A 25,442-nucleotide genomic window follows, 5' to 3' on the forward strand; every position below is an offset into this window, starting at 1 on the left:
CAAAGATGCTGTCGACTATGGAAGAGGGGAAGATGCTGCTAAGAAAGAAGACATTTCAGAGGCAACTATGTGGAAAATGTTCTCAGAGCAGAAATTACAGATGGAAGAACTGGGAGAGTGGAATGGAGTCTTTGCAGGAGACTGGTTGGGAGAAGGTATAGTTGAAAAATCAGTTTGAGCTTTTCATTGTTTGTCGATAATCTTTTCCCTAAGATGGAGACAGAGAAACCTCCATGAAGGAATGGGGGAGAGTCGGAGAGGGACCATGTGAAAGTGAAAGCAGGGTGGAATTAGCAGTTGGATGCTGCTTCACCTGAGTATTTCCAGCATTTTCTGTTTTTATTTTGGGTTTCCAGCATCTAGAGTTTTGATTTTTTTTTCCACATTGGAAGGAAGGTTGGTGCAAATTGAGACCTGTGCTTAACCTGTTTGCACTGGGATTGAGTTTGTAGTGGATTTGTTAGCAAGGATCTTGGATTGCATGTTACTCTAGAATGGGCAGAAGACGATGAATATTTAGGGGCAGCCAATTTTAGAACATAAAAACCAGGAACAGGAGTAGGTTATTTAACCCTTTGAGCCTCCTGTGCCATTCATTAAGATCATGGCTGATCAGTCTTAATGCCATTTTCCTTGATTCCCTTAGTATCCAGAAATCTGTCAATGTCTGTTTTTGAAATGGCTCAATGAATGAGCTCCTTGGCATCCAGGGTAGGAAATTCCAAAGATTCACTATCCACTGGATGAAGAAATTTCTCCTCTGCCCTTAATGGACTACTTGTTACTCTGAGACACTGACCTCTGATTCTTGACTTCTCAGCCAGGGAAAACATCCTCCCTATATCCACTCTCAAATCTTTCTTCTGAACTGCAGAGGAAACAGATCCTAGTCTACTGAATCTCTCCTTGTATGGCAAGCTTGCCATTCCTGGAAACATCTCATGAATCTTTACTGCATTCTCTCAATAGCAAATATATCCTCCTTGGATAAAAAGGCCAAAGCTTAACATGTACATGTAAGATATCTTTATTCCTATACTCAAATCCCCTTGTAATAAAGGGTAACGTACTATTTGCTGCCTTAATTGCTTACTTCACCTCCATATTGACTTTCAGTGACTTGTATATAAGGACATCAGTCTCTTTGAACATCAACAGATAGATCCATGATCCCTTGGCCCATGGAGTCAAAAGAGACCATGTATCATAGTTAGTGCTGCTTCCTACATTCTTCTGGGATTTGTCACATGAGCCCATGAGTTGTGGCTGTCACCTGATGCTGGATTTCTTGCATTCTTCTTTTCACCCAACATCTGTCCTAGGCTAAGTATTCTTGCTGCCCCTTGGCCTGTACGTGTGCCTTGAAGTCCACCACTGGAGATTTTTTTTTTGGTTGATGATGACAAGACTTCTGATGAAAGATTAGGAGATCCTGTAGTTAATACAGATGCAAGGCTTTCTTGGATTGGAGACATAATTCAAAGATTTTAACCAAAAAAAATCAAATGTTATGAATTTGAGAATTGAACTCATTTTCAGTACATGGTTGCTCCATTTAAGTTTCTGGTCAAATATTAATCACTGAACCCTAGAATACTGATAGGGAAATTTGGTGGTATGCCATTGAATGTCAAAAGGAAGTGGTTACATTGCCTGCTACTACTGTGGCACAAATGTCAATTGTCACATTAACTCAATCATGGGTGCTACAATTCTTGCCACCACGCTGCAACACACTATCTGTCATAATATCATAATAAAGGATAACCTGCCATTTGCTGCCTTAATGGCTTGCTGCACCTGCATATTGACTTTTAGTGACTTGTATACAAGGACACCTAGGTTTCTTTGAGCATCAGCAGATGGACCCATGATCCCTTGGCCAATGGAGTCAAAGGACACCATGTATTGTGGTTAGTGCTGCTTTATACATTCTTTTGGGATTTTTACATGATAACTGTAATATACCATAATAACTGTCATTCTCTAGGTAGAATCTGCATTGTGACTTGAAGGAGCTAGTTGACCAGTGGAAGGATGTGGATATTTATTCTTTCAATGATGCAGAATTATTGCAGTGGTTCAAGATCCAACAGTCAGGAGTGTGGGCAGTGTAAGGTAGGCTGCTTTGGCGTGTAAGTTTCTTTGAAAGGAAGAGGGACATGATTGAATGCAGGGTGTCATTGGGATGAGGTTATTTTTGTGGGTAAGTTTATTTCCCATTCTTTAGCATTACGCCTCATCCCCATCTTTATGACCTGTTATGAAATAGTTGGGTTTTTATCATGGTTATCTTTTGATGCCAGCATATAAATAATCAGATTTATTTAATTAACAATTATTTAGTAAGATTTCATTCTACCTCCTAGGCCACTAACACAACCACTCAAATCTATAACCTTTTATGTAATTTTAACCTTTGTCTTTTTAAACCCCTTAACTGTTTGGATTTCCTATTAACGACTAGGGTAATTTCAGTTGTATTATAGTTTATTTTTAACTAGTTTATCAAGACATTTCTGTTCTTCCTGGCTTGTACTGAGGAATTGCATGTTGGCAGAAGTTGAAGTTGTGAAACAAAAATATAGCCTCTTCCAAAAAAACACACATTTGGTCATGTGGAATGGAATGTTCTTTTTCGCATTCCAAATTTGCAGAGCTAAGATTGAGGCTATTGTAAGGTCAATGCAGTAGAACTTAACTTATCTATAATGTATATTTTATGGTATTCATCATTGAATTGAGGTGTGTCCCAATTAAATATTGTAGTAAATTAAAATGGGTCTGAGACTTCTATGTTGTATCTCTGTAGCTAGTTAAATGATACTTAATTGAAAATCCACATGAATTTGTTTTGAAAAACAATTTTGATTTTTATGTTGCTTGATTTAAAAGTAGTACCTTGGAAAAGTGAGCATATATTTTTCTATGTAAAGAAAATTGGATCAGAAATTTCTATTTCATTTAGACTTTGATTAAACCTCCTATGAAATACTGTTCCCTTCAGTTGTTTTACATGGTGATTAACTTATTGAAGCTTTGGGTAGGGAGCAGAAGGGAGCTATAGACATTCCTATCGTACTCTGCACATTTGAGAATCACAAGTGATAAATGATTGAGATGTACGAGATAATGGAATGAAATGATTGTGTTCTGGTTGATAGTGGTCATAATTTCAAATTGAGACCAGATTTAGGTTAACACCAAGGCATCTCTTTTCCCTAAGATTATCAACTATCTGGACCAGATGGCCTTCTCATGCATGATCAGCAGTTCTCTGAATTCAGCGAGAGCTGGGATGCACAACACCATTTTACAAAAGTTGAATGTTGCAGGGAATTCAGAAGTAGAATGACTTCCAGGATTAACTTTGGTTGTCCAGATGGGTCATTAAGGAATTTTCCCAATGTTTTCTCTTCCCACACTCTGTCCAAACCAACCTAATTTTTCTTTTTCTGAGGGATTGCCTGGTGTTAGTGCCAAAATTGAGTGGTAAAGACTCTCTTTTCCAAATAAAAAGTATAATAATACAATTAGAAATGTGGTTAGAAATGCTGACTGTTATCATCCACCAAGAAAAAGATGGCTTTTTTATTTTTGACTGAGAACTCAAATGACACAGCATTCCCTCACCTCAGTAGTTAGTGTGTCCACAACTGAAACTAAGGTGGCTTTCAACAGTAGTCCAAAACTTGCAGCTTCTACTAACAAGAAGGGCAAGAGCAGCAGTCGCATGGGAATTTCACTACCTCTAAGTTGCACACTATCCTGAACTGCAAATACATTCATGTTCCTTGATCATCACTGGGTTGACATTCCAAAAATCCATACCTTGTCTCAATGGAAGTCCTTCCACTACAAGCACCACAAAGTTCAATGAGGCTCATTTCATCACCATCTCCAGCTTGGTGATGTGCAATAAATTATGGCCTTGACAGTATGTCTACATCCTGTGAACGAATTTTATGACTGGCATTGGTGTCTGTCACATTTCTCTATTATGATACAGCTTTTAATCCACCTTTTATCTGTTCAAATATTCCTTTGTGGTGTAGCATCAATTTGTTTTTGACCAATACTTTGAAATGCTCAAAGCCATTTTATTACCTTAAAGATGCTCTGTAAATATAGCCGTTTTTGAGGAATATAGCTAGCACAGCTCTAGCTATAAATCTCTTGTGTAAAAAAAACTTTGTAGCCTTTTTACTATAATTAATCCCGGCAAAACTTTGTTTTGGAAAAGTTTAATTTCCAGAGGTTTTCTAGCTCAGTATTGCACAACTTGCTTTTTTATTTTTAAAAGTAGTCTTGTTACATTGCAGAATGATAAATTAATACCATATGTTTCTTTTAAATGAAAATCTGACTGGTTGAATCAATTGCAGCTGGTCTGTGAGTCTATAGTATTAACTTGCAATATAAAGAACAGTTGGAAAGATGCCAGGTAGATGGATAAGTTTTTTGGGTACATTGTCAATCTATACCCAATACATGTGCCATGCAGGAAAAAGTACAAATCTTCCAGCTCTTATTTCAATTGGCAATATGCACATTTTTGGGGGAGCTTTTTTTTTGCCAATGTTCTGCGGAATTTTGATTTAAATGTTATTGAGAAATATTTGAGACTAAAATGATGACTGCAGCTGGTTAATAGCTTTCCATGCCTTGGAATTAATATCCTCATTTATTTCAGTTTGTCTGAAACTAATGGTCTTGCTTATCAGAGTTTCACAGATAGTCTAGCCTTTCATCAGCTCCATTTTAATCCATTTTACTGCCTACTAAGAAAGTTTTGTTCTGAAAGATTTTACTTGCGGGGCAGTTCCCAATGCAGTTTTGATTTCCTTTTTATGCATTCCTGTGCTGTTCCTGCAAATGAAACATTTCACCAACTCCCCATCCTCAAACAAGGAAACAGGCAAATGGAGCAAAGTATTCCACTTTTGAGAAGTTGATTCCATGGGCACCAATTGCTTTTCAGATAAGAGATGAGAAAATATTTCTTTCCGTTGTATTAATAAATTTGGATTTCGCTAATCAGGGCTATGAATGTTCATTTACTGAATATATTCAAGATGGAATTGATAAACTTTTGGATATCAAGGGATATAGAACTAGTACAATAAAATGGCTTTAAAGTAAACAATTGCAATGATCTTAGAATAGTAATATCAAAGAGGGCATAACAATATTGAACTATGTGGCAGCTTGTAGGTTTAAGAATAGAAGAAAAGGAGTAGGATTAAAAAGCACACTGATCATCTCATAACAAAATAGACTTCCATCCACAGGTACTGCCTGGCATGCTGAATATTTGCAGGGTTTTCTGTTTTTGTGCAAATAGAAACATAGAAAACCTACAGCACAATTCAGGCCCTTTGGCCCACAAATGGTTGATTGTTTCAGTGGAGACCTGTTAGTCAAAATATTTCAGTCAAATTGTTGTGTAATGTGCACCAGCTCAAAAATGTTTTTAAAAAAAATAGTAAATTGGTTTATTATTCTCATGTACTGAGGTACAGTGAAAAACTTGTTATGCAAAAGTTTAATTAGCATTTTTCCAACAAGCATGTTGTGCATTTTTGTCACTTTTTGTAAAGTATACTATTATCCCAGCAACTTTCTCTTGGGAAAACAGCCAATGTATGCAATTTCATTATGCTGCCTTCCTCCAACTTGAAAATATTTAATTTGGGAAATTGTGGTGGAGCATAGTGGTGAGGATAGAATGAAATCTTTGAGGACTGCAAATTTTTAGGACCTAATCTGATTTGAAATTAACTTCAACATTCCTGTTCATTTTTAGAAATAAAATCTTTGAATTAGTCCTTTGGTGTAGTCCTTAAGATGTGATCAGTTTTAGGACTGTAATATCTGAAGAAAAATGTGTGAAAGTCTTTAAAATTGTTTCCTGTTTTTTAGCCTTGTACTCTTCAGTGACAAAACGTGCAAAGTTCATTTGCAGTTGTGTGCAGGTCTTGAAGATAGCAATATTAATCATTGCTTGAATGTTTAGCAAGATGGATTCTGCCTTGGTTTTGTGGTTAAAACTATGGACTATGTAGTAAAATCTCCTTTCATGTTGACTGCAGCAATGCTGCAGTGGGTTTTGATAGTTTCTAGATTGTTACTGGATTTTGATAGTTAGTGCTTTAGATTTGGCGTACTACCGATTTGATCTGATTCTGCAGAATGGGAATTGAATTGCTTGATAACATTCCAAAGCCCAGGTAATATAAAAGTGAATACACAAATCTTTTTAAACTTGTACATGTTTTATTTACAACTGCTTCTTTAGAATATGCCTCTCACTGAAAAGGGACTACACTGGAATCATGGGGAAGAAACAGAATTATTGTCTGAAGGTGATTCTTTAGCTTTTGTTTCAAAACAAAAATTGTACCACTGCAGAACTATTACATTTTTAACCTCACATTAGGAGCAATTTTGGGTACTTTTTACAGAATTGAGAGCCCCATCATTATCAATTGTGGTGTTTGTTGTCGTATTCTAAGGTAGTTTCTCAAGATTGAGGATGACCCAATTTCATGGGTTTTGAAGTGGCTAATGAGGCCAATGTGGGAACCACAGACTCTTCACAGATGGGGCAGGCCCTCGCTGACATGGCGGGTGGGTGGTTTATGAAGTAGTCTGCTCCTTCCGCCACTTACATAGGGCCTCCTTATGCTCCTAATTCATGGCATAGATATTCTCAACACTATCCTGAACGCTGCTCCTCCACTTTCAACAATTGTCAGGCAGAGTCTGTGGAAATGCTGCATTTCTTCAAGGAGTGATTCTTGTAGTATATATAAATGAAATTTGGTGTTTAGGTGCTAATAGGCTTAATTTTCTCTAAATCTTTTGCTTTTTCAGAAGTGGCATTATAATGTGCTTCATTTGAGATGTTACGAAGGCAAATTTGCATGTTAATTTTTTTTACAGCTGATTCCCCGCCCCTACCAATTGAACTTGCTAGAGACCTGAACACAGAAATGTGCCCAGCTGAAAGTTCAATTCCCCAAGCTTGTGTTGGGCCTAATAGGAAGCCACAGACAAGAAAGAATATGCTTGCGAATTAAAATGACAGGAGAGACTGGAAGACCAGAGTCATCTCTGCAGATGGAGTGAAAGCAGTCCACAAAGCATTCACCCAATCTGCAGGTGATTTTTCCAATGTAGAGGAGATCACACTGTGAGCACCAATTGCAACGTGTTAGATTGGAATAAGTGGAAATACACACACAGGATCAGAAGAAAGTTTCTCCAGCCTACAGAGCAAGTTGATGTAACAGCTTGTTCTGTAGGCTGCAGGGCTATCTGCAGTGGTCTGCTAATAATCCCATTTCCAGTGCCTAAGGGCTGGTGGAGACAAACTCTCAATATTTAAGAAACATCTAGGTGAGCACTTTAGTTACCAAAGCATAGAAAGCTACAGACCCAAGTTTTGGTAAGTGGATTTTCTATATATGTGTGCTTGTTGGTCTGCATAAAGCTGGGCCAAAGGGACACAGTAAAAGAGCGCTATTGTATATCTTGCATTGCAAAAGAAAGTGCCCTGAGAAAAGTTGGTTAATGGAGATGGAAGAAAGAAAGTCTTGAAAGAAACAGTTCCTATGGAATGTCAAAAGAGGAGGTGAGGGGAAAATGTCTTTGGAATTCTGTTGGAAGTGGCAAAATTGCAATGGATGATCTATTGAATGCAGAGGCTGGTGGGGTGGAAAGTGAGGACCAGAGGTGCTCTATCCTCTGGATAGAGCAGAGGTTTGGGAGATGCAATCAAGGGCTCAGTTGAATATGGTAGAGGGAAAGAAGGCAGGCATCTGTGTGGGGAAAAATCTCATTAGAACAGATACAAAGAAACTTGGAGAATGCAGTGGAGTCCTTGCAGGAGATGGTGAGAGAAAGTATAGTCCAGGTTGGACCAAATCTGGAGTATTGCATCCAACTCCAGTCAGCACTTCAGGAAGGATATGAAAGTACTAAAGAGATTGCAGAAAATTTTACTGTGATGGTTCTGAGGGTTCAATAAACTTGAACTTGAAAGTTAGATTGGAGAAGATAAGGTAGTTTGAACAAAGAAGATTGAGCATAGATTTGAGGTAGGCAATGTAACGATACAGCATTTACTGTTCCTGTCTCAGCTCCACAGATCAGGGTGCTGCCTGTATGGGGTTTGTGCAATCTCCCTGTGACTGTTTCTGCCATACTGTATGTGGGTTTTTTCCTCCAACAAAGATATGTTGATAGATTAGTTAGTCGTACGGTATGGAAACAGGCCTTTCTGCCCACTGGGTCCACACTGACCATCAAGCTCCCATTCACATGCACTTTCCCATTCCCTTGCACTTAGCCCATTTTATTCTTCCAACATTTCCATAAACTCCCCTCAGAGATTCTATTGCCCACCTACATGGGGAACAATTTACAGCAGCCAATCTACTTGCAATCTGCATATCTTTGAGATACTGGAGGAAACACAAGGAGAACATGCGAACTCCACACAAACAGCACTGGTGGTCAGGACTGAACTTCGGTTGCTGGAGCTACGAGACAGCAGCTCTCCTAGCTGAGCTACCCATTTTCCCTATTGTCCCAATCCATGACGTGAAATCACTTCTGATTTTATTATTCTTTCTAAATCTCTTGAGTGTAAACTTACCAGGTGTCTTCTGAAAAGCTATTTCTTACTATCAACCTTTAGTTGGCCTGGCCCTAAATGAACTCTTGCCCAATCCCTAGAAGCAGCTACCATTTTCCCCACTAAAAATCTGCTATTCTTAATGAAACTTTTGATTTTCCAGCTCTCGTTTAATGACTCGCTGTTGACTCACTTAATCCCTTCATGCTCTAACAACCACCAATCAACTAACCCTATTGCCTTGGTGGTGTTTAGTTTTGCTGTGCTGTATGATTGAGATGCATCTTGCAACCAGAAAGGAGAAAGAAAATAAAATGAGTTTCTTTTTGTGAGGTAGCAATAAATGTTTTTGAAAAGCTCCATGAAACCTTAATTTTAAAGATAATTGGTGCTCAAGATGTGTATGAAATTGATAAATCTCAGTTGTTTCAATTCCCCACTATCACAAAGAAATGGTTTTAAGTTTTCTGTAGTTATATTGTTTGCTTCAGTACTGTGCCTTTAACATTTTTTTTTCCTTTTCAGAATTCAATACGCCACAACCTTTCACTGCATAGCAGATTTGTCAGAGTACAGAATGAAGGTACAGGCAAAAGTTCTTGGTGGATGATCAATCCAGATGGTGGAAAAGGTGGGAAGTCTCCACGAAGGCGTGCTGTTTCCATGGATAATAGTAACAAATATGCAAAGAGCAGAGGTAGAGCAGCAAAGAAAAAGGCAGCCCTGCAAGCGGCACAAGAGGCTAATGCTGAAAGTCCATCACAGCACACAAAATGGCCCGGAAGTCCAACATCTCGCAGCAGTGATGAATTTGATGCATGGACAGACTTTCGTTCTCGTACTAACTCAAATGCCAGTACCTTGAGTGGACGACTTTCTCCTATATTAGCCAATCCTGAACTTGACAATGTTCAAGATGATGATGCGGCTCCTTTGTCTCCCATGCTATACTCGAGTCCATCCAGTGTTTCTTCAACTGCAAGTAAACCGTGCACTGTTGAGCTCCCTCGGTTAACTGACATGGCTGGAACCATGAATCTGAATGATGGATTGACAGAACATTTGATGGATGATTTACTGGACAATATTACTTTAACACCTACTCAACAGTCATCACCTGGGAGCCTTGTGCAGAGAAGCTCAAGTTTTACTTATGGGTCAAAGAATTCTGGTTTAGGTTCCCCAAACAGTTTCAGCAATTCCATATTTGGACCACCTGCTTTGAATGCTTTGCGGCAGACTCCCATGCAAACTATTCAAGAAAACAAGCAAGCCACATTTTCTTCCATTTCTCGTTTTAGCAACCAAACTTTACAAGATTTACTTGCATCTGATTCTCACAGTGATGTTATGATGACTCAGACAGATCCTCTGATGTCTCAGGCAAGTTCAGCAGTGTCTTTGCAAAATTCACATAGAAATCTGATAATTCATAATGATCCAATGATGTCATCCTTCACTGCCCAATCTAATCTGACAAACCATAATCCACTGCATCGCCAGTCTCCACCTCAGACTTCTGCACTTACTGGTGATAGTGCCTTGTCAAACTCCATGAATCATGTAGCTTTACCATCAGATTCTAATAATGTCTCCACAAAGCACCAGCTTCAGTCGTCTGCCAATCGGTCTATGCAAATAGGATTGTCTGATACACTTTCTGGCCCTTCCTATCCTGGTAGCATGACTCTTCCAGCTATGGGACAAGACAAGTTTCCTAGTGACCTGGACTTAGATATGTTCAATGGAAGTTTAGACTGCGATGTGGAATCCATCATTCGTAATGAACTCATGGATGCAGATGGGTTAGATTTTAACTTTGATTCACTCATATCTGCTCAGAGTGTTGTGAATCTGAATGTGGGAACTTTCACTGGTGCTAAACAAACGTCATCGCAGAGCTGGGTTCCAGGCTGAAGTTGCCTTTTACTGGTGGAAACAGGTGAGTGAAGTACATTTACAATTTTGAGAAATCTGTATTCTGCAAAGTAATAGTGCCCAAGAGTTTAATACAATGTAGTAGACAGGTGTATAGAATGTGTTTACTTAGAGCACAGCAATTGTAAATAAAACAAATTTTTATTCATTTTCTGATATAACAACCCTTAGGTAGGTGACAGTGGTCAGTAGCCATGTTGATTGGTTACATTCATTTTGAGGATAGTTCACAATGTTGATCAGCAATCAGCAAGATTTAGACCCAGGGACCTTGGGGGAAAAAATGGCGATTATATTACTAAGTTGGGATGTTTTGTGATTTCATAGAACCATAGAACAGTACAGCACAGTACAGGCCCTTCGGCCCACAATGTTGTGCTGACCTTTAAGTCTCGCCTAAGACTATCTAACCCCTTTCCCGCCCCCCCCCGACATATCCCTCTATTTTAAATTCCTCCATATGCTTATCTAGCAATGTCTTGAATTTGACCAATGTACCTGCCCCCACCACTGCCCCAGACAGTGCATTCCATGCACCAACCACACTCTGGGTTTAAAAAAAAAACCTCCCTCTGATATCTCCCTTGAACTTCCCACCCATTACTTCAAAGCCATGTCCTCTTGTATTGAGCATTGGTGTCCTGGGAAAGAGGTGCTGGCTGTCTACTCTAACTATTCCTCTTAATATTTTGTATACCTCTATCATGTCTCCTCTCATCTTCCTCCTCTCCAAAGAGTGAAGCCCTAGCTCCCTTAGTCTCTCCTCAAAATCCATACTCTCTAAACCAGGCAGCATCCTGGTAAATCTTCTCTGCACCCTTTCCAATGCTTCCACATCCTTCCTATAATGAGGCAACCAGAACTGGACACAGTACTCTAAGTGTGGTCTAACCAGAGTTTTGTAGAGCTGCCTCATTACCTCGCAGCTCTTAAACTCGATCCCATGACTTATGAATGCTAACATCCCATAAACTTTCTTAACTACCCTATCCACCTGTGAGGCAACTTGCAGGGATCTGTGGATATGAATCCCCAGATCCCTCTGCTCCTCCACGCTACCCAGAATCCTGCCATTAACTTTGTACTCCGCCTTGGAGTTTGTCCTTCCAAAGTGTACCACCTCACACTTCTCTGGATTGAACTCCATCTGCCACTCCTCAGCCCAGCTCTGCATCCTATCAATGTCTCTCTGCAATCTTCGACAGTCCTCCACACTATTCACAACACCACCAACCTTTGTGTTGTCTGCAAACTTGCCAACCCACCCTGCTACCCCCTCATCCAAGTCATTAATAAAAATCACGAAAAGTAGAGGTCCCAGAACCGATCCTTGTGGAACACCACTAGTCACAGCCCTCCAATCTGAATGCACTCCCTCCACCACAACCTTCTGCTTTCCACAGGCAAGCCAATTCTGAATCCACATGGCCAAGCCTCCCTGGATCCCATGCCCTCTGACCTTCTGAAGAAGCCTACCATGCGGAACCTTGTCAAATGCTTTACTAAAATCCATGTAGACCACATCTACTGCACTACCCTCATCAATCTTCCTGGTCACCTCCTCAAAGAACCCTATCAGGCTTGTGAGACATGATCTTCCCTTCACAAAGCCATGCTGGCTGTCCCTGATCAGACCATGATTCTCTAAATGTCCATAGATCCTATCTCTAAGAATCTTTTCCAACAGCTTGCCCACCACAGACGTAAGGCTCACTGGTCTATAATTCCCTGGACTATCCCTACTTCCTTGAATAAGGGGACGACATTTGCCACCCTTCAATCCTCCGGTACCATTCCCGTGGACAACGAGGTCTCAAAGATCCTAGCCAAAGGTTCAGCAACCTCCTCCCTTGCCTCGCGGAGCAGCCTGGGGAATATTCCGTCAGGCCTGGGGATTTATCTGTCCTAATATTTTCTAACAGCTCCAACACATCCTCTCTCTTGATCTCTACATGCTCCAGAACATTAACCTTACCAACACTGCCCTCAGCATCATCAAGGCCCCTCTCCTTGATGAATACTGAAGAGAAGTATTCATTGAGGACCTCACCCACTTCCACAGCTTCCAGGCACATCTTCCCACCTTTGTCTCTAATCGGTCCTACCTTCACTCTCGTCATTCTTCTGCTCTTCACATAAGTGAAAAAAGCCTTGGGATTTTCCTTAACCCTACTCGCCAAGGCCTTTTCATGTCTCCTTCTTGTTCTCCTCAGCCCTTTCTTAAGTTCCTTCCTTGCTACCCTATATTCCTCAAGAGACCTATCTGACCTTTGCTTCCTAAACCTTATGTATGCTGCCTCCTCCTCCCTAGCTAGTTGGTCCACCTCTCTTGTCATCCATGGTTCCTTCACCCTGCTATTCCTTCTCTGTCTCACCGGGACAAATTTATCCCTAACATACTGCAAGAGATCCCTGAACAATGACCACATCTCCATAGTACATTTCCGTTCAAAAATGTCATCCAATTCACACTTGCAAGTTCTATCCTCATAGCCTCATAATTTGCCCTTCCCCAATTAAATATCTTCCTGTCCCCTTTGCTCCTATCCTTGTACGTGACAATGCTAAAGGTTATGGAGCGGTGGTCGCTGTCCCGCAAATGCTCACCCACTGAGAGATCTGTCACCTGACCCGGTTCATTACCTAATACTAGATCTAATATGGCATTCCCTCTAGTTGGCCTGTCAACATACTGTGACAGGAATCTGTCCTGAACACACTTTACAAACTCTGCCCCATCCAAACCTTTAGTACTAAGCAGGTGCCAATCAATATTTGGGAAGTTGAAGTCTCCCATAATAACAACCCTGTTATTCTTGCACCTTTCCAAAATGTGCCTCCCAATCTGCTCCTCAGTATCCTTGCTGCTACCAGGGGGCCTATAGAATACTCCCAGTAGAGTAACTGCTCCTTTCTTGTTCCTAACTCCCATCTATACTGACTCTAGAGAGGATCCTTCTGCATTATCCACCCTTTCTGCAGCTGTAATAGTATCCCTGACCGGTAATGCCACCCTTCTTCCTCTTTTCCACCCCACCCACCCCCATCCCTTTTAAAACACTGAAATCCAGGAATATTCAGTATCCATTCCTGCCCTGGTGACAGCCAAGTCTCTGCAAGAGCCACAATATCATAGTTCCATGTATTTATCCAAGCTCTTAGTTCATCACCCTTATTCCTGATACTTCTTGCATTTAAGTAAATGCACTTTAGCCCATCCACCTTTCTACTTTTATACCCTATACTCTGCTTCTCCTTCCTCAAACCCTCTCTATATGTTAGATCTGACTTTACTTCTTCTATTGACCTACCCCTCTGGTTCCCATCCCCCTCGCAAACTAGTTTAAACCCTCCCGAACCACACTAGCAAACCTGCCTGCAAGGATATTGGTCCCCCTCAAGTTGAGGTGTAACCCATCCATTCTGTACAGGTCCCACCTTCCCCAGAAGAGATCCCAATGATCCAAAAATCTAAAACCTGCACCAACTTCTCAACCATGCATTCATCTGCCATCTCCTCCTATTCTTACCTTCACTGTCACGTGGCACTGGCAGCAATCCTCAGATTGCTACCCTTGACGTCCTGTTCTTCAGCCTTCTGCCTAGCTCCCTAAACTCCCTCTGCAGGACCTCATCCCTCTTTCTACATATGTCATTGGTACCAACGTGTACCACGACTTCTGGCTGCTCTCCCTCCCGCTCAAGAATGGTGGGGATCTGCAGCCCTTCTGGTTGGTAGGGATCATGGGTTTGGGAGGTATGTCAAAGTAACCTTGACGAGGAACTGCACTGCATTTTGGAGATGGTACACCCAACAGCCATGGTGTACTGGTGTTGGCAGCAGTGAGTATTAAGAGTGTGGATGGGCTGCTTTGTCATAGATGATGAGCTGCTTGTGTTGTTGGAGCTACACCCTTGACTTGTGCCTTGTGGGTGGTGCAAGGCTTTGTGGTGTCAGGAAGAGAATCACTGGCTGCAAGTTACCTATCCTTGTGATCACAGTCTTTGTGGCTGGTCCAGCTGCATTTCTGCTTCGTGGTGGCCTCCAGAATATTGATAGTGAGGAACTTGGTAATACCAATGAATGGTAAGAGTCTCTGGTTGAAAATGGCCACTCTCTGGCACTTGTGTAATGTGAACATTATTTGATTATCAGTCCGTGCTTGAATGTTGTCTGCATATTGCCGCATGCAGACATGTACTGCTTCATCATCTGAATAATTGTGGATGGATCCTTGTGTTTTGCAATCATCAGCAAATGTCCCCACTTGTGATCTTATGAAAGAAGGTAGGCAATTGAGACAAAAATAGTTGGCCCTAAGGAACTCCTTCAATAACGATAACCATCTTCCTCTTCAGACATAACTCCAACTATTAGTTTTTATTTTACTTTAATTTTATTATGGCTTCTTGATGCCATGCTTGCTTTGTACCAAGGCCAGCCACTCTTGACCTCTCCTGGATTTTAGCCTTTTGCTCCAGAGCAGTGAAGAAATCTGGAACCAAGTGGCCTGGCAAAATCCAGATCAAGTTTAATTGAGTAGGTTACACCTCATTGATGGTAATCTAACAGTCCATCTACAATTATCACAGTCTATTTTCAATCATCAACTGTGCGATGACAAAGTGAGTGGGCAAAAATTTGGCAAATGGAGTATAATGTGGGAAAATGTGAAATTGTCTATTTTTTTGCAGGAAAAAAACAAATATAAATAGTGAGAGGATGCAGAGGGGTCTGGATAGACTCTGATTCACAAAAGGCTAGCATACAGGTACAGCAAATCGTAAGAAAGTAGCAGCGTGTTATTTATCATGAAGGAAAATGAGTAGGAAAGTATTCACACTTCAGTTATATAGGGCATTTGTGAACGGGAGTACTGTGCACAGTACTAATCTCCTCCAAGGAAGAATGTGTTGGAAGCAGTTCAGAAAAGGTTTTCTAGACTAATGCCTGGAATGGATAGATTGTCTTATTGGGGTGGGGGGGAATGGTCAGACAGACCAGGCTTGTATTCACTGCAATTTAGAGTGGTGGGGGGGGGGGAACTTGATTGAAACTCAAATATCTGCAGTGGATGTGGAAGAGATCCTTCCTGTTGTAGAAGGATCTAGAACAAAGCGTTGTCCATTTAAGATAGGAGGATTGAGCCTTTTGAATGCTCAAAGAACTTTGGAAGCAAGGTCTTTGAATACTTTGCAAGATGCAGAAAGATTTGTAATAAACAAGGGAATGACACATTGCTGAAATTGAGGTTATGTTCAGGTTGGGTGTGATCTTCTAGAATGGAGGGCTGGCTTGAAGGTCTGAGTAGCCTATTTCAGCTAATTTGTTTATTCACTGGATTGGATTTGACTAGTTTTTGTAAACAAGACAACCTGGGTACCTTTCCACATTGAAGAATAAAAGCCAGTGTAAAGTACTGCAACAGCCTGGTTAGAGGTGTGACAAGCTTTGGAGGGTGTCTCTGTATTTCAGCCAAGACATTGTCTGGTCCCATAACCTATGTTGCATCCAATTCTGCTTGGATGTTGGCTGAAGCTTGCCTTCTGTGATGTTGGAGGATCTCCGGTGGAAGCTGAGATTAATTATCCACTTGACACTTTGGCTGAACGTGGTGCAAATGTTTCAGCTTTGTCTCTGCCACATTCTGGGCTCAGCAGCTCCTGATCTTGGAACTGCTTCCTATTAGCTATTCCTGTCTAGATCTGGCAGCATTGCTTAGCTTTTGATTTGATCTGTTGGTTATGGAATTGCTTAGCTGGTTATTGCACACTTTTTTGCTTTGCGTACATATAAATTCACATTGTCCCAGCTGGATTGGCACCTCATTATTAGATATGCCCACTGCTGCGACTGGCATACATTTAATCAGTCCTCACTAAACCAGGGTTATTCCCCTAACTTGATAGTATGGGTAGACTGAAGGATATCCTTGGGCATGGGGTTACAGATCGCATTGAAATCTACTGAGAGCCACTTCACATCATAGATGCTCGGCTTTGAACTGTCTGATCTGCTTTGAGTCCTTAACTGTCTTGCAGACAACATGGAAGACTTCTGGTGTGGTGGCTATTTCTACCAATTGTGTCATATGTTTTCAAAAGTTAGAATGGTGAGACAAAGTTAGTAAGTTTATTCCTTGGTTCCCTCACTGTCTGACGACAGTGCTTTTCACTACTTAGTCAACAGCGCTATACCCAAGCCACTTTTCTCTATCCATCAATGGTCTTCGATACCCTTCGTGTCCTTGTCACTGACATTACCACTTTCAAGTTGTTTAGAATACAGAGTACTGATTCATCAGCTGGAGGAAGACTAGGTGGTACTTGCGTTTTACCTAAAGCCACTCATGCCAGTATATCACTGTGCTCCCACCTTTGGTGGGTCTGACTGGATAATGAAATTGGAGATATCTGGGGATTCTGATGGGAGATTCTGGGACATTTGTTGCAAGGTGTTATCCTTTGAGTACAATTATATCAGGCTACTGCTTGATTTGTCTGAGGGTCAGCTCTCCCAGTTTGGACACTTGTCCCCAGATATTCACATGGTGGACTAGGCCACTTTCAGCTATCTTGTTTCTATCATAATTATGCTTGACCTTTTTGTTCTTGCAAACAACCACCCCAATTCCAGTTTCCCTTTCGTGTTCAAGGTCCTTTTTAATCACATGATGTCCCAAATTTTCCACAGCTTCACTTAAATTCCTATAATCAGGTGTACATTCTTACCTTATCACCAAAATTTGTTTCCAGCCATATTTCATTACCATGGACTTCCACCACAGTCCTAAATGAAATTCCTCTGAGCTCTCAACAATGGCTTTGACATTTATAGATTCTACTTCTCTCTCATCCTCAGTATACTTCAACTCGTTCCAAATTCTGCACTGCCCCAATCACCTGTAAGGTTTAACTTTTCTAATTTCTATTGGCTGCAGTCCTACAATTCTTGCATTTAACTTCTTTGTGGCCTTGCCCTAACTATACCTTTTATAGCCCTACAATCTCTGTTCCTTCAACCACGGCTTCGGCACTTTACCACATTCCTTGCTTTCATGCATTTAAGCTTAAATTTTTATCCTCTCTAGGACCCTCCTCCAAAATCCATAACAAAATTTTTGGATAACCATAAGATATTCTCCATGGCTTAATTTTAGTTTTCTATGAAGCTTATTTGAACTTTAAGATTTTCCTTAAATGTGTGCTGTGAAGGTGATGAATTAGATCAAAATCAAATACTGTTCCCATTAGACTTTTACAGGCCGAGTTGATCAGAGTGTCAATCTGCATCTCCTTAATTCAATACACCAGTAGATCTCTTCTGGTGTTTTTCACGGCATTAGTGCTTCCTATACCTTTTTCTTCTCCTTCATCTTCATGTGTCTTGCCCACTCATTTTTATTGCACCAAAGTGTACTTTTCTCACTGGTGGTTTGAAGGGAACTGCCAACAAGATGGTCTTTGTGGGTCAGCACCTTCCTGACTTTTTTTTTAGAAGGACATTTCTTTTCCTGCTGTTAAAAGACTCTTGAACAGACTCTTGTATGATAAAGATGAACTCTTGATCTCTGAATCTACCTCATCATGGCCCTTTTGTACTGTCTTAATGTACTTATGTATGGCATGCAAGCAAAAGCTTTTCACTGTATCTCGGTACACGTGACAATAAATCAATTACCAATAATGTACAGGCGGACAGATGCTGGTGCATGAGCCCTCCCCCTCTACCAGTGGACCTGGTCACTAGTCGGGGTGGTGTAGTTCAGCTACGCTAATTTGAAAGGCCAGATATGCTTTGTATTTGGTGCATCAGCTTTACACCAGCTGTGGCAGACTTGTGCAGCAAAGCCTCGTTTATTTAAATGGTGTCACTGATTTGGATGGAAAAGGTAAGTGAAGTGGTTTGGTTTCTTAATTAATATTTTAATTTGTATTTAAAAACAATTGTGCTTTTAAATGGATCTATTATCTTTCAACTTTAAATTAAAGAAAAATAATTATGCAAATTTCTTTCAACTTTATTTAAATGCCTCTGAGGGTAGAGCCACTGGATCTGCCACCTCAGGCCAAGTAACTCATGTAAAACTCCTAGGCCTGCTGAATTAATCTTGCAGGGTCATGAAAGGTAAGTGTGGTTGTGCATTGGATTGAGCACACTCTGGTCCACTAACTTGTCTTTTAGTCAGTTGATGGGTGATAGGTAAGGAGCGCAGACTGTATCCTTTCGTTGGGAAATGTGAACTGGCAGCCCTATTTGTATTCCTCTTTCCCCCTTCTGCTGTTTCTGTTTTGTTTGCATGACTGCAAGAAACTTTTTCTCCATATCGAAAGTAAAACTAGAGGATGTAGGTTTAGGGTAAGGAAGAAGAGATTTAGTGGGTATACAAGGGGTCCCTTCACCCAGAGAGCGGCAAGTTCCTGGAATGCATTGCACGAGAGTGTTGAGCTGGGTCACTGACAGCATTTAAGAATATTTAAATGAACGCTTGAATTGCTTGAACATAGAAGGCTATGGACCAAGCACTGAGAGGTGGGATTAAAACAGAAGGGCACCCACTGATGGGCATGGGCAAGTTGGACCAAATGGCCTACTTCTATGCTGCACTTTATTCTATGACTCTTATTACTGTCTTGCATTTTCAATAGTTCATCCTACTGAAATGATTTTTTACTGCCTGCACATTACTTTTTCACTTCCCTATTATGCATTGGAGTCAGGTTTTACTGGCCTAAAAACACATGGATGTTCAGGGAGTGATCAGTGGAACCTGACAGAAGTTTAATGGTTCTACACATTCTGCATAGCTAATCTTTTGTTTCCGAATTACAGCAGGGAAGCAGAATCTTGAGTACTACTTATTTCCCTTCCAGTTTTGCTGTCCTGCAACACTGCATGGGAAAAAACCAAGCAGATCCTAGTGTTTCACTGTGCAAAAAATTAACAACATACATCTACACAAAAAGATACTTTCTGCCATGGATGGTTTGATGTCTTGGCAATAATTTTCTTTTTAAGGAATCAGGGTTAGTAAATAGAAAATGGATTTGTAAAATAAATTGCAGTTGTAAATTATTCTGCCATGAAAGCTGATCATAACTTTCTCATGACCTACTGTGAACAGCAACTGGTGCAGCTAGTTGAGCTACTGCCTCACAGCTCCAGTGACCTGAGTTCACTCCTGATCCCCAGTGCTGTCTGTGTGGAGTTTGCACGTTGGAACTTGTGGGATTCCTTTGGGTGTTCTGATTTCTTCTCCCATCCCAAAGATATGTGGCCTGGTAGGTTAATTGCCCACTATAAATTGCTATTAGTGTGTAGATGAGTGGTGCATTGTGGTGGAAGTTGATGCGAATGTGGAAAGGAGACACTGGAATTCATGTAAATGGATGCTTGATAATCAGCAGGCATTTGGTGGACTGAAGGACCTGTTTTCATGCTGTATACCTCTGAAGTGGTGAAAGGAGCATTTGCATAGAATCCAGATACCAATCATTTTGTTAAACACTAATCTCAGGCCATAATAATTACATATTGAAATTGAGCTTGCCAGTCACATTTGATGTACTTCCTGTTTGGGAAAGATTGTCAAAATGGACATCCTCTTAATAAGAAGTAGCCATTGAAATTGATTTTGATTTGTGGACTAGAGATGTCTTATGCAGAGTCATGCTGTGCTTCAGATTGATAAGGAAAAGGTTCAAGAAAGGCAGTGTGGCTGGCCTTCCTTGAACCTTTTCCTTATCAACCCGAAGTAGTGGATACAACATCTGATCCAGATGGGATGCATCCTAGGTTGCTGAGGAAAGTAAGGGAGGAAATTGCAGAAGTCCGAGCTGTAATCTTTCAAGGATCTTAAATCTGCTGATTTGAGAGATGCGCAAGGAATGGAACATTGAAAGTATTACACTCTTGTTCAATAAAGAGTTTAGGAATAAATGCTGTAAGACAAACAAGCCAGCTTATCCTTGGTGTTGAAGAAAAATCTAGAAACAATAATCAAGGGCAGAATTAACAGTCACTTGGGCAAGCGTAGGTTGATTAAAAGGCAAATCGTGTCCAACTAACTTGGTTTTTTTTTGAAGTAAGAGGGTTAATGAAGCAAATATGATTCTTGTGGTATATATGGACTCCCCAAAAACATTTGATAAGGTGCCACATAATGGACCTGTCCTCAAAATTGAAGGCTAAGGGGATAAAAGGAGCTATAGAGCAAGTAAGAGGAATAGTAATGAAAGGTGGGTTTGTTTTGGGTTAGAAGGAAGTGTACAGAGGAGTTACCCTGGGGTTAGTACACAGAACACTGTCTTTCCTAATCTATATTAATGTTGGAGTAATTTCCAAATCTGCAGGTGACGCAGAACTTGGAAGTGTAGTGAACTGTAAGAAGGATGGTAATAGACCAAGGAAATAGGCTGGTGGAATGCATGTACAAGTGGCAGATGAAATTTAATGCTGAGACTTGTAGTACATTTTGGTAGGAAGAATCAGAAGAGACAAAATAGAGGGCATAATTCTAAGGTTTACAATAACAGATCTAGGGTGTGTGCATAGTTTATTGAAAGTGGCATGGCAGATCAGAAAGAAAGGGGTTTTGAAAAAACAAATGAGGTCCTGAGCTTTATAGATTGACAGAATATAAAAGCAATGAAGTCATTACAAATATTTCTTTTAAAAACATTAATTTAGCTATAATTCTGGGTGTCACAGTTTAAGAAAGATGTAAGTTTGGAGAGGGTGCAGAAGCAACCTGCTAAGATGATTCTAGGTGGTGAGGGACTTTGGTGAATTTGAGGTTCACTTTGAAATGGAGGTTGCGAGGGGATATGATAGAGATAATTAAAATCTTTTAAGTGTATAGAGAGCATAAATAGGAACTGTTTCAATTGGCAAAGGGGTCAGAGAATCAAGGTGATAGACGAGAGCCAAAACTACAATGTTTTTGTGTAGTGAGTGGCTGGGGTCTGGAATACACTGCCAAGGATAGTAGTGAGACAGATTGATTGGATCGCTCAAAAGGAAGATGAAGTATCTGAAAGGAAAGAATTTGTTGGGGAGTAGGGCTAGTTGAATTGCTCGTACAGTGACTGTATGGCTGCCTTCCTTGCTGTAACTATCCTTTGGCTCTGTGTTCGGTAAAGTTACAGTTTAATGCACTAAGTTGGAGTAAGAGCTATATTTTTATATCCTTGAACCATGCACCTTGTTCCTGCTACTTGAATTCTACATCAGATCAAACCTCCATTATAGCAGCCCACACTGAACTGGCCATGCCAAGATTAACCTGGCTCTTCCACAATCTGATGCTGACAGGACCAAAAAGAGACTGATGTAAGGGCGCAGTTGAGAGAGTTTCAGAACAGTGAGCATGACTGGGGAGTGACAGGGCAGAACCTTGGCCCCATTGTTGATTTGGGCATATTGGTGCATTGTAACCACTCCCTTTTCTGTTCAATCATTTTTTATTAATACTTGTCCCCCTTTTTAGCCATATCCTTGTGCCCTTCTTTTCACTTCCTTTCTCCATTCCCCCTCTTTGTTTTTGCTTAGTTTTTGCCTCTCCTGCTTTCCATTGCATCTTTTGTACATCCATATTTCTCTAGCCTGCTATCCACTCTTCTATTTGCAACAGAGTCTACAGCAAGCTGATGACTCTATGATGTAACAATTTCCCAGCAAAACATTTTCCTTCTCTTAATGTCCTAGGCCCAACGAGCTTCACCAATCCCATCATAAAATCAGAAGTGGGGATGTTTGCTGATTGCTGTCTAATTTGATTCACCACTCTCTTCAGCAAATGATCAGAAACTTGACTAGCTACATAAATACCGTGGCCACAGTAACAGGTCAAAGGCTAGGTATCATGTGAGTGACTTAACTCACCTAACACCCCAAAGTCTTTCTGCCACTAAAAGACAAAAATCAGAACTGCAATTTTTTGGGATGAGTGTAGCTCCAGCTCTCAAGCTCAGTACTGGATCAAAACACCCTTCTTGATTAGTAACCCATCAACCATCCTAAGCATTCATTCCACCTGCCACTAATGCACAGGGGCTGCAGTATGTGCACCATCTACAGAATGCACTGTAATTAATTAGTTGGGTTATTCTGACAGCACCTTCCAAACCAGTGACTGCTACAACCAAGAAGGGGACAAGGGCAGCAGGCACATGGAGGGGCACCTGCAGGTACTGGTGTTCCCAAGTTGCACACCATCCTGACCTGCCAGTGGTACTTCATTATTGGGTCTAAATCTTGGAACTCCCTCCCTAACAACATTGGAAGTACCTGCACAGCAGTGATGTGTCTCTGGAATTATCTACCCTATTCGGTTGAGGAGGCTAGAACACTGGAGGTGTTTAAAGAGAAGGTAGATAAATGTTTGAGGGGTTGGGAAATTGGCAACAATGTGAAACTGGCACAGAAGGAATTAAGACCTGGGACAGATAACCCATGATCACGGCAGGGCCATGATGGTCTACTCTTCTTCTGTCCTTGTGGCTGTTGCAGTTCAAGGTTCCAGCTCACCACCATCTTCTCAAAAGCAATTAAGAATGGACAATAAATCTAGACCTTGCCAGAGATGACAAGATCCTGAAAAAAAATTTAAAAAATCAATGAAGCCCTGTACTATATGCAGTTATTTCACTCATCCAACTAAAATTGTTTACAAACAATGAACTCTGAACCAGCCTTTTAACCTCATAAATGGTAACATAAGCCTGCTTGAGTTTATGGCTTGAAATCTGAAGATTAAAGACTTTAGACTGTAGGCTGACTGCTGCTGCTACCATCATGAAACAAGCCAATCATTGAGAGGAAAAATTGGTTTAGAGCTGAAGGTGCAGTCATTCCACCCCTCATACCCTCAAGTAGTAGTATTTGGGAGACAGTGATTGGCATTAAGAAGGGAAGCAGGGCATAAGGTGGTACTGATTTTTTTTTGGTTTAGATCAATGAATAAGAGGTAAAGCAAATGTGTATGAGTTCTTGAATGTTTTAAAGGAAATAAATTAATTTTAATATTGACTACAGATTTTTTTGGTAATGGGATGTGCCAGGGCAACCTGTCTAAAATTTCCTCATTTTCAGAGGGTACAAGCTAGACTGGAGAAGCACCAAGTTAATTTTTTTTGAACACTAGTTCTGATGAAATCTCTGCCCTGAAATGTAAACTTCATTTCCCTCTCAACAGAAGCTGCGTGACACAGTGAATATTTGTCGCACTTTCTGTTTTATTTTTTATTTTCTTCATCTTGTGTATTTGCTTTTGGATAGTCCTTCTGTTTTTATGTCCTGTTATAGGTAGTTTCAATATAACTAACCATTAAACATCTTGCTGCTGAGATACCTTCAATATTAAACTACAAGTGCAGACAACACAGGTGCAATCAAAAATTTATTGCAGCAGCATCAGATAAACAGCATTCATAAGAAAAACATAAATTAAACAAATTGTACACAATTTTTACAAGAAAGAACACAATTAGAACAAAAAGATGTCTATTATAGTGCAAGGTGGTCACAGTGTTGCTATACTGAAGTAGTGATTAGGGTTGTGCAGGTTGATTCAACAATCCAGTGGTTGAAGGGAGTAGCTGTTCTTCAACCTGGTGGTGTGGGTCTTCAGTCTTCTGTAAATCCCCTCCCATGGTAGTTGCGAGAAGATGGCATTACCCAAATGATTGGGATCTCTGATGATAGATGTTGCCTTTTTGAGGCAGTGCCTCAAATAGATACTACCAATGATGGGGAAGGATGTGCCCATGATGTATTGGGCAGAGTCCACTACTCTGCAACTTCTTGTATTCCTGCACATTTGAATTGCCATACCAGACCATGATGCAGTAAGGATAACTTCGACATTCCTATTGTCCAGAGGCATTGCCTTCATTATTATCTGCTAAACAGGGCTATGTGCATTCTGATTTGTTTTAGGAATTGTCATTAGTTTCATTAATAAATTGATTACTTATAGCCAACACGGCAAGGGTACATATTCTTCCTATTGCTACTTGATCCGGCTGCTTTACTACAGAATGATAAATATTCTAACATTTAACCAGGAAATTGCTGCTGGTTCTTTGAAAGTTTTGTTACTTTTCACATGCAGGATTAATTCAATTGATCATGTAAAGTATAATCTTAAAATTATTTTGTGTGGAAAAAATTAAATTTCTAATGGGAAAATGATGCAAATTTCTTTCACAAGTTCCATGGCCCTAAAGTGTGAATTAAATCTTGGCAAGTTGATGTTGGTCTTTTACGTAGTATGATTTTTTTTTGATTTTTGAATAATACAGGAATATGTGGTGTTTACTGCATAGTGTATGCCTTATGGCATCATTTCTCTCGATTATGTAGTTCTTGATGCATAATCTTGATAGCTGTGATCCTACTTTGCTGTATTCTCCTACATGATTTCTGTTGAAATCCGTGGACAGCAAAAGAAAACTTGTAATGCATGTTTTTCTGACTTTATAAGGGTGCATCAGTGGATCTCCTGGATGTAGTTTGGTAGTTGTTTCACAAGCAAAGTTAAATATCTGTGATTAACATTGATATTTCCAAGTTGGGAGGAGCACTAGCCCTGATTTGTTTGAAGTTGTGACTGCAATTGAATGAAATGAATAGATTGCAGTATTTGTTTTGCTCAACATTACATTAAACACTTGAGACTTCTGATCAATGTGGTTAATTGGCTCATAACTCTTTCTGAAAAGATAAGCCATTGAGCATTTAATTGAATATTAATGAATATTTAAAGATTTGTAAAATTCAGTGAATTTTTAATAATGTTTGCCCACCTAAAATAAGGAATATCAATGGTAAGAACTTATTACTGATTTTATTCATTTAAAA

General features: G+C 40.3%; 1 protein-coding gene across 1 annotated transcript in view; it reads left to right on the forward strand.

Moving 5' to 3' along the window:
• Positions 1–25,442, forward strand: part of foxo3b (forkhead box O3b) — an 82,199-nt gene that overhangs the window by 35,996 nt on the left and 20,761 nt on the right. Inside the window, exon 2 of the mRNA XM_052024298.1 lies at positions 9,167–10,583. Coding sequence (XP_051880258.1) covers positions 9,167–10,558 — 1,392 coding nt within the window. The 3' untranslated portion in view covers positions 10,559–10,583. The remainder of the gene's footprint in view (positions 1–9,166; positions 10,584–25,442) is intronic.

Source organism: Pristis pectinata, chromosome 10, assembly GCF_009764475.1.
Source record: "Pristis pectinata isolate sPriPec2 chromosome 10, sPriPec2.1.pri, whole genome shotgun sequence".
In the NCBI taxonomy this organism is placed as follows: domain Eukaryota; kingdom Metazoa; phylum Chordata; class Chondrichthyes; order Rhinopristiformes; family Pristidae; genus Pristis; species Pristis pectinata.